The sequence below is a fragment of the Salvia splendens genome, chromosome 14 (genome assembly GCF_004379255.2).
Source record: "Salvia splendens isolate huo1 chromosome 14, SspV2, whole genome shotgun sequence".
Classification (NCBI taxonomy): domain Eukaryota; kingdom Viridiplantae; phylum Streptophyta; class Magnoliopsida; order Lamiales; family Lamiaceae; genus Salvia; species Salvia splendens.
Genome location: NC_056045.1, coordinates 30,101,282 through 30,111,795, shown reverse-complemented (window position 1 = coordinate 30,111,795; position 10,514 = coordinate 30,101,282). Strand labels below are relative to the sequence as shown.

Below are 10,514 nucleotides of genomic sequence, written 5' to 3'. Positions count from 1 at the left end.
GTTTGTGGAGAAAAAGATATTCCTTCTTAAATTATTGCTAGTGGGGCTCTTTTATTTAACCAATACACATGAGAGTAAGAATCTATTCTATTGTAAGTTAATTGGAAAGCATGAATTATTTGGAGAAGGTTTACATAATCTGTGTACATTTATTAATAAAATCAAAATCTTGCAAGATAAGTAATTGACATTTACTTAAAAATGTATATTAACAATTACCACATCATAGTTAATGCCTAACGGAGTATTGACTTTTGTACTCTTTTCTTTGCATTTTTCCTAATTTTCCAATTTCTATCACTCCTTGTCATGATAGAGCTTTATGACTAAATCCATTAATTAGGTTGATTATATATTTTATACCAAAAGAAATGCTCAAAGTCAGATATTAACGAGAAACAGAATAGATGAACAGAACAGAAACAGTTTAAGAAAAAACAACTACTACAATTTTACTTAATCAAGTATTGATAAAACTAAACGTTTCATCCAAGACCAATAGAAAACAAAAATAATTGACTAACACAAGAAAATAAAGCAAATATACATCGTATATTCCCAACGTTAGCCGCCAACCTCATCCAACTTTTTCTTCAAATCCTAGGGATAAGTGTGGCACAAATTAAATTATTTTTTAACCATTGAAATAACCACATTAATTAGGGTAAAAGAAGTACTACTAACTTTAAAATTTGTCTTATAACGACATAATAATGGTGGGATATATCCACTTTTATATTATCTAAAGGGGAGAAGAATGGGTCAATTGTGGTACATTATAACTTTTTCATTCGATCATAGTAAAAATTATTATTTTGATCCAAATTGACACTTTAGACGCATCTCAATTAATCAAATTTTATAATTGTCACTTTAGACGACATCTCTCAAGTGAGAAGTTGTTCCACAATTTTCAATCATTACAAAAAATGAATATATATATTATCATACACCCAAAAAAAACAGAGTATTTATATATCCTTGTAGTAATCCACAATATAGTACTTCCTCCGTCCCACCAAAGATGACCTCACTTTCCTTTTTCATTAGTTCCAATCAACATGACCTCTTTCTTATTTAAAAAATATTTAAAATATGCAATTATATTTTTCTTTTCTTACTTTATTTATCTCTCATACTTTTAAACACTCAACAACTTTTTCTCTCTCTTACTTTTTGCATCTCTCTTACTTTTAAACATCAACAACATTTTATCTCTCTCACTGTATTCATCCTTCTACTTTTAAACATCTAATAACTTTCTCTCTCTCTTTAAACACTTTAAAATTAGCATGCATAAAATCATGTGCCGTCCCAAGAAGGGGTCATCTTCCTTGGGACGGAGGGATTATATGGTTAAGCATTGAAGTTCCTATATATGGAGTTTTCAATTATTTATGACTTTTGTTGTATATTGATCATGATTAACTATGATGTTTCTCAGTTATCCCCAACAAAAATATACAAATACTACTAATTAGCAAAGATTCCAACTTAGTATTGATTACAATTTTTTACTTAAATATTCGTCATATAATATGGAATCTATCTTGTTTTTACTTGGGGAACAAATAAAGCTGACGATACAAAATAAAATCAAAATCCAAAAGACCCTATAGCTTGGGCATGGATTCTGCTACGTAGTGTTTGGTTTTAATATATGGAGTACTATAAAAATATAAAACACTAACAACATATTTTTAATAATGTCCATATTAATCAATAACCCTATTTAACTATTGTAATAGCTAGCCAGACAAATAGATTAGGTATGGTTTAATAGTAATGTAAGAGCATCTCCAATGCTGGCGGACGTCAAATAGCCGTCAAATAGCCTTCACACTGCCACATCATCAGCACTACAATTCTCCTGCCACATCAGCTTGCCACATCAACTGGACATCAAATAGCCATCAAATAGCCTTCACACTACCTATCCACATCACTAATAACAATTATATAATTTAATTTACAATTGTATCAACATACATAATTTAATTTACGAGACAAATACGGAAAATTCGAATAATAATATTAAAATTTAAAAAGTACATTACTTTTAAAAAAAAGTACAACAATTTAAAAAAATTACAAAAAGTAAAAAGTACATTAATTTAAAAAAGTAAAACAAAATCACTCATCGCCGCCGTCCTCGTCTCCGTCGTCGCCCAACGCTTCTTCACTTCCGTCGCCGCCGCCTCCGTCGCCACCTACGCCGCGGCTATTCCCGCCGGTGTCCCTCCTCATCGCCTCCAGTTCTTCACGCTGGCTCTGGAGCAATACGCGAAGAAAATCCTTCACCTCGGGGTCCACCGCCGCTTGGAAGTCGGCTAAGGTCTTCACCATTTGAGCGCGCGTTTGTTGGCGCGCGAAGAATTTGAGCTCCTCGGTAGACCTGCCGAGGGGGGATGCCGAATGGACATCCTGGGAACTCGGTGTGCCCCCCCTCGCAACCTGCTGCGCCCGCCTTTGCCCAACCGGGCGAGGTCGGCGACCGAACGACCGAGGAGTCGGGACCCTCCTGGGCCGTCTCAGGGAGGTCTGACGAACCACCGCTGCTGCCGCTATAATCTCCGGTATAGTTCAGTCTCTGCCTCTTCGGCCAGCCAGCGTCGACGCCTGCCCGGAATTTCTCCGACTCGTTGAGCACAACGTAGCAGTTCCAGTAGGTGAACTCATAGTACTTCTTATCCGGATCGGGGTAGGCTCTTTCCGCAATCCTCCTGCAGTCTTCCTCTGTTTGGCCACTGGTCTGCATCATCTGGATCGGGGTAGGCTCTGTTTGGCCACTGGTCTGCATCATATGTTGCGCCGGTGGCATCATCTGCTGCGCCGGTGGCTGCATGCCGGGTGCCCACCCCGGCATCATCTGCATAGGGGCTGCATGCCGGGTGCCCACCCCGGAATCATCTGCTGCCACGGGTACACGTTGTAGTACCCGCTCATTGGAGGCCAACCACCTCCCCCAGGAGCCGGGGAAGTATGGGACCCTGCCCCGGGAGTCGGGGGCGTCTGAGACCCTACACCGGGAGCCGGGGGAGTCTGAGACCATCCCCCGGGATTAACTGGAGTACCTTCGTAGTTGTTCTCCATTGCTCGTTATTGATCTTGTACAGAAAGTAAGGTAGAGAGAGAGTACTCGTTAAAACAAGTGGTGCGAATGAAAATGAGGTTCAACGCGCGTATATATTGTGTTTTGCGAAAAAAAAAAAAAAAAAATATTTAAATCCGACGCCGGTTTGGCGCCGATCCGGGAGCCACAATGGCGCCCGTGAGGATCGGCGTGGGAACCGGCGTCAGCGCGGGAATCGGCATGGCGACGCCGATTTTGACGCCGATTTCGCCCACGCCGGTTCCAATGGTTCGGCGTCAAACCGGCGTGGGCGAAAAATCGGCGCTCCGGTGGTGACGCCGACCATTGGAGATGCTCTGAGAGAGATCTTCCTCGTCATCCAATTTATAAAAAAATGATACAAATTAAATAATGATTTTTTGTTAAATTTTGATCGGATCCACAAAGTAAAACAAAATATTAGGTCATAAAATTTCATTTTTTTGCAATCATATCACATACTACCTCCGTCCCCCAAAATTCGTCCCAGTTTAACCGGGCACGGGTTTTAAAAAATATAATAGAAAGTGAGTTGAAAAGGTTAGTGGATTGTGGAACCTACTTTTATATATTAGTTTTATAATAAAATGTGAGTAGGAATGAGTTTGTGGCATATGGGACCCACTACCAAAAATGGTAAAAGTGAAATGGGACAAATTTTGGGGGACGGACGAAAATGGAAAACTGGGACGAATTTTCAGGGACGGAGGTAGTATTTATAAGAATAAAGCTATGCGGCCACATTATGGCCAGCCATAAATTAATTAAATAACAAAAAAAATTGTTTTTTTTTCAAATTTTGGTTTAATACTACTTGATTTTACTTTTATATCATCTTCATTATATGTTGCTCAACATGTTAGTGTTGCTCTTTCGTAGGTTTTGCTCAACTTATTACTACTGTCATTTCTTGATTGTTGCTCAACGTATACAGTAATTCGTGATATTAATATGTTTTACGTAATGAAATTCAAAGATAAGTATCAACTCACAAGTCCATTCACACACATATAAGTTTATATCGGTAATTCTAATTTTTTTATATATGTAAATGGACTAAATTAGCTTTTTATGGCCGGCCACATTATGGCCATTTAGCATCACTCTATTTATAAAATAGCGTTTTTTATGATAGTTAAAATAGTGTTATTAATGAGTATTATCCCTAAAAGTGAATAGTTAATAATATTTTTGTTTTTGATTGATTAGTTATCTTTGTGGATTAATTTTGCGACATCGGTATCATAAATTAGTGAGCAGGCGGCGCATTGGGGGCTACGAAATTTAAGTTAATTAAAGGGATTTAAGTTGGTTTTATGTAATACTAATATATTAATATCAACCGCGCGTGACAATGATAATACATTTACTAGGAGGAGTTCGGTTTGTAAAATTGTATATCGTGATCAAATATGTAGTGTGTTTGGTTCATTAGATTTAATCCCAACAACTCAATCATAGATGGATAATTATGAGATAATTAGTCATAGCTAATCCACAACTCAAATTATAACTGCCCAAACTTCTGGATCGAATTTAATTTACATTTTTCGTCATACACCATTCATTGCTATATACCATGTGAAGATAATTACTATGTCATGGTCGTATAGCATAAATACCATTAAATACAATGTGGAAAATGCAAGCTATAGGGTGATAATTTCCTATCATATTCTCAGCCAAACCTAATAAATTAGCCAAAAAATAAAACATGAGAAACGTAGTGAGTAATTAATTAAGCTATATATTAGATCATTAGAGCACTAGCTAGACCATGGACATCTTTGACATTTTCTTTTTACTACGTTTTCATCACGTTAAAATTTTCAATTGGAGAAAAAATGTCAATTTTTTTTATCTGACCCCTAAATATATCACATTTTATTCTGCCTAACATACTAAATAAAATACACATATGGTCGTAATAAATATTCCATAAGAGTTATATTTTACCATTTTTATTTGTTCCACAATAAAAGTCATATTTCATTTTTTTTTATCATAAATGATAAGTAGGTTTCACTTCCCACTAACTCAATCCACTCACATTCTATTATATAAAATTAATATAAAAATTGGATCACATATTCTATTAACTTTTTCAACTTACTATTATTTATATTTTTTAAAATCCGTGTCCAAATCAAATGTGACTTTTATTATGGGACGAAGATAGTAGTATATACAATGTGATGAATGATGCTTTCAAATATTTAATGTAAAACATAATGAACATTATTAACAAAAAGAGTAATATATAGTACTCCTACTAGTAGTATTTATTTTTCAAAATACATACTAGCCATATTCAAACTCATTCAATATAAATTGGTAATATTATAAAGTCAAATTAAAAGCTGTAAACCTTTACCAGTCGAGCCTGTTTTTTGCCAGCTCTAATCCTCGTAGGTTAAAAATTCACACCAATACAGAAATTATAGTACTACTTTATTACAATATTATATATAGATCTCACATTTATTAAGTACTACTAGTATTTATTTTCATACTATAAAACTTGGAGATTAGTCAATTTCCCCACATATAATCTTTCTATGTTAAAACATCTTAATGAAGTTTTTCTAGAAGAAGAGGAGCGTATTAGGTCAAAATAGAATTATAACAAAAGTTTTATTGCAAAAAAAACTCTTTTAACTTATAATCAATCACAACAAACACAATAATTTTTGGGAGAATATTGAGAACTGCCACTCGAATATTTCTTTATACTAAAAAATAAATACTGAAAACTAGTAGTAGTAAAAATTTAAAAATACTATAAAGTATATGTATACTTTGGTCAAAAACAAATTTTCTTATGCTTTTCTTAGTCACAACACCTCAACTTTGAGGTGTCAAAATAAAACTCAACTAGTGTTGTAGAAATCGAATTCAATAATCCCACAAACCGCCTGAGAATTTCCCTTTAGCCAAAAAAAAAAAGCAAAAACCCAAATTTTCTGTCAAAAAATACAGACTATTTTTGTCCAATTGACTTTCTATGTTGTCTGTCTCTATATATATGCGGTTTTCTTGTAACCTTGTTACAGTATTTGTGTAAAGTCTCATAACTTTAATCGAAACACAACAAGAAATTCGCATTAAATCCCAATCCCAAAAACCCCTATCTCACATAGAATTAAAACTTTAAAGCCTTTTTCTCCAAAATCTTTCTTTGTGGAGAAATATGCAAAAGCTGAGCAGCTTCGACAGTTCATGCAAATGGGCTGCTCCAATTTCCTCTCCTTTGCAGTAAAGATTCAATTTTTATCGCTTTCTTGACTGTTTTGGATGATGGGCTCGAGCCATATCGGCGGCGGCGGGAGCAAGAATGGGAGTAGACAGAGCTGCGGCGGCGGGAGCAAGAATGGGAGTAGAGAGAGCTGCGGCGGCGGCGCGTCGTCAACTTTTGCGTTTTTCTTGTTTTCGTTTGTCGTTTTGGGGTCGATTGGGGGGCTCTACGCGAGGTTCATGGTGGCGGCTAACGTGCGCGCGGGGGTCACGGCGCCGCACGGCTGCGAAGAGGACAATGAGGGCTCGTGGGCTATTGGAGTTTACTATGGAGATTCTCCCTTTTCTCTTAAACCCATTGAAGAAGTATGTTTCTTTTCTTTTTATTTTATTTTTTGGTTTTCAAGATTGTTTTTTTATTGTGTGTATGTTGTTGGATCATTGGAATTGAGTTTTGTAACTTTGTTGAAGTGTTTCTTGGTTTTTGAGGTTGTGGAGTTTTGATTATCCGTAGGCATGAATGAAGCTGTATGTTTCTGATTATTTTTCATTTAATGAATGTTGCTGGGTCATTGAAATTGATTTTTGTGACTTTGTTGAAGTGTTGGTTTTTATGGTGGTGAAGTGGAGTTTTGATTATCTTGGTTGTGTTTTTTGCTAGGGGACATAAGTTATTTCTTGGTTTGTTTATACCTTCAAATCTGTGTAGATTAAATATTTATGTAGACATAATTTTACTCATTACTACTATTTTTCTTTTCAAGATTATATTTTTTCATTATATGCTTGTTGTAAGTGCTTCTTGGTTTTTGTGGTTGAGGACTTTTAATCATCCTGGTCATGTTTTTGGGTGTAGATTAAATACTTCTTTAGGTATGATGCTTTTCTTGTTCTGTTGAATTTCCTCAATCAATTGTTTATTTTGGTTTTAAATTTTTTTTATCATCATATGCATGTTGTTGGATCATTGAAACTGTTGTTTGTAACTATGTTGAACTCTTTCTTGGTTTTTTGTGGTGGTGGAGTGTTGATCATCTTGGTCATGTTTTTGGATGTAGATTAAATATTAGGCATGATTCTTTTTCTGAATTTATAGGTTTTAGTGAGATAATTTCTCAGTTTCAAATGATATGTGTAATATATGATTCAACCATCTCTCTATACATCTATATGGGCATTCAAGATTGATAATTGATTGAAGATTAAGAAAATTATTTTGTTGGCAGATGAATATTTGGAAGGAGAAGAGTGCAGCTTGGCCTGTGGCTAATCCAGTTGTCACTTGTGCCTCCCTTTCTCATTCTGGTTTCCCCAGTAATTTTGTTGCTGACCCTTTTCTTTTTCAACATGTAACTACCTCTCCCTCTCTCTCTTTATTTGCATCTTTTTATTGTTAATTGCATTATAGTAGACTATATTAGAATCTGATGATAAAGGTTGGAACTTTATCAGATTATAGCAAGTGGGGTTGAGTTGTATATTGGATCTGGGATAAGTGTAAAGAAGTGTCCCTCTTTTAGTTTAAGAAAAGAAATTTGGCAAATAAAGTAGATTTGAATCCTCACTGGCTAACTGGGGAATGAAATAAAATCGAATTTCTGTTCGAGAAGGGAATATATTCTTTCCCTTTTTTGTATTTAAGCATTGTGTGGAGATTTGGAATTTGATGGAATGTAATTATCAAAATTTGAACAAGGCTTACTTGAGAAGTAATCTGATAGTAATATTATTGTAAGGCTTTGTTTAATAGCATGGTTTAGGTAATGATAAGTTATCTTAGTCTAAGATAAAAAACTGAGATAAGAATCAAGATAAGAATTAAGTTAGTTTGTGGAGAGGAAAATATGTTCTTTCTTCTTGAGAAATTTTTTTTAGTCTTGATTCTGTGTTGTCTTTGGTAAGTGTTACAAAAGATTCAATCTTTTCTCATGTTTGTGTATGTGTGTATGTGTATGTGTTTGATGTTTATGACAATGAAATAGAGTTATGATTTATCTACTTGTCTTGATTTTGGTCAAGGCAGTATTCACTTTCGATTTCCAGTTCATCTAATGTTTGATCACACGATTCAGGGAGATGTTCTTTACCTGTTCTTTGAAACAAAAAATTCGATAACAATGGAAGGAGACATCGGTGTTGCACGAAGTGTAGATAAGGGAGCGACGTGGGAGCAGTTGGGGATCGCCCTCGATGAGGATTGGCATCTCTCATATCCGTATGTCTTCGAGTACAATGGGAATGTAAGAGCTCGAGTCGTTAAGCATGTATCATTTTCACCTTTCTTGAACGAATCACTCACTGTATTGTTTTGTGCAGATATATATGATGCCCGAGGGCAGTGTGAAAGGGGATCTCCGTCTCTATCGCGCAACCAACTTCCCTCTGAAGTGGACGTTGGAGAGGGTCGTCATGAGAAAGCCGCTTGTGGATTCGTTTATGATTCTTCATGAGGGGAAGTACTGGCTTTTTGGTTCCGATCACAGTGGCATTGGCGTGAGAAAAAACGGGCAGCTGGAGATCTGGTATAGCATCTCGCCTCTCGGTCCGTGGAGACCTCACAAGAAAAACCCGATATACAACACGGACAAGAGTGTGGGGGCTCGGAATGGGGGGAGGCCTTTCGTGTATAATGGAAACCTCTACCGCGTAGGTCAAGACTGTGGTGAGACGTACGGGCACAGGATACGTGTATTCAATGTAACAGTTCTAACAACTCAGGATTTCAAAGAAGTCGAGGTGCCCTTGGGTGTCAACGAGCCGGTCAAGGGACGGAATTCGTGGAATGGGGGCCGCAACCATCACCTTGACGCGCAGCAGCTCAGCTCGGGTGAGTGGATTGCAGTTCAAGACGGAGACAGAGTTCCCTCAGGGGACTCTGTTCGTCGCTTTGTTCTTGGTTTTGCTTCGGTCATGGCGGTCGCTATGCTGACCGTGCTCTTTGGAATGCTTCTCGGAGCTGTGAAGTGCGTCGTGCCATTGAGTTGGTGCCCACACGATGTCGGGAAGAGGAGCGACACTTTCTTGGCTTTGGAGAGGTCGAGTTTTTTCTCATCCAAGCTACGGCTCTTCTGCAGCCGCCTGAACAGAGGATGCTCTGCTCTTCGAACTAGGATAGGGCCGAACACGAGGACCGGACCTCTCGTCGTGGTTTCAACAGCCTTGATGGCCGTGGTACTAGTGTGCACCGGAGTTCGGTGTATGTACGGAGGGAGCGGCGCGCAGGAGCCGTACGCGGTGGAAGGGCACTACTCTCAGTTCACGCTACTCACGATGACCTACGACGCTCGGCTATGGAATCTAAAAATGTACGTAAAGCACTACTCGAGATGCACCTCGGTGAGAGAGATCGTCGTGGTGTGGAACAAAGGAACCCCGCCCCGGCCAAACGACTTCAACTCGGCCGTACCGGTTCGGGTGAGGGTCGAGAACCGGAACTCGCTCAACAACCGGTTCAAGCCAGATCCCCTCATCAAGACCCGAGCAGTCCTAGAGCTCGACGATGACATCATGATGACATGCGACGACGTCGAGCGCGGGTTCAAAATCTGGCGAAAGAACCCCGCCCGTATCGTCGGGTTCTACCCGCGCCTTGTCGGATCGAAGTACCGAGGCGAGAAGCACGCGAGGAGGCACGGCGGGTACAACGTGATCCTCACGGGGGCCGCATTCCTCGACGGCCAGGCCGCGTTCAGGAGGTATTGGAGCGAGGAGGCCGAGGCCGGGAGAGCCTTGGTCGACGAGCTATTCAACTGCGAGGACGTGCTGATGAACCACTTGTATGCGAACGCGAGCAAGGACAGCGTCGTGGTGGAGTACGTTAGGCCCGCGTGGGCGATCGACACGTCGAAATTCTCCGGCGTGGCGATTAGTAGGAACACACAAGCACATTATGGAGTTAGGAGCAAGTGTTTGAAGGAGTTTTCTGGTATTTATGGGAGTTTAAGTCACAGAAAGTCTGAATTTAGAAGAAGGAAGGATGGGTGGGATGTATAGTATAGTATAGCATAGCTGGGGATTACTATTTTGTTGTTTATTTTGTTTGATTTCTTTTTCCCTTTCTTTTTCTTATCACAATGTATTTCTGGTTAATTGTTTATAGTCTACAGGTTTCTGTATATCTTGTTTGTATATATATATATAGGATGGAATGAGTTTTGATTGATATAAA

General features: G+C 38.3%; 1 protein-coding gene across 1 annotated transcript; it reads left to right on the top strand.

The window, feature by feature from the left end:
* Nucleotides 1–6,158: 6,158 nt before the first annotated feature.
* Nucleotides 6,159–10,514, top strand: LOC121765855 (glucosamine inositolphosphorylceramide transferase 1-like). Its single transcript, XM_042162120.1, has 4 exons — nucleotides 6,159–6,712; nucleotides 7,573–7,695; nucleotides 8,419–8,586; nucleotides 8,663–10,514. The coding sequence occupies exons 1-4, from the start codon at nucleotides 6,407–6,409 to the stop codon at nucleotides 10,337–10,339; spliced, it is 2,274 nt and encodes a 757-aa protein (XP_042018054.1). The 5' UTR covers nucleotides 6,159–6,406; the 3' UTR covers nucleotides 10,340–10,514.

What these genes read in the sequence shown, in the direction of transcription:
- LOC121765855 (XM_042162120.1), top strand. Translation starts at nt 6,407, where the DNA reads ATGATGGGCTCGAGCCATATCGGCGGCGGCGGGAGCAAGAATGGGAGT. An exon ending in CTCTTAAACCCATTGAAGAA is followed by an intron (nt 6,713 to 7,572) that starts GTATGTTTCTTT and finishes TTTTGTTGGCAG; the next exon opens with ATGAATATTTGGAAGGAGAA. An exon ending in ACCCTTTTCTTTTTCAACAT is followed by an intron (nt 7,696 to 8,418) that starts GTAACTACCTCT and finishes CACACGATTCAG; the next exon opens with GGAGATGTTCTTTACCTGTT.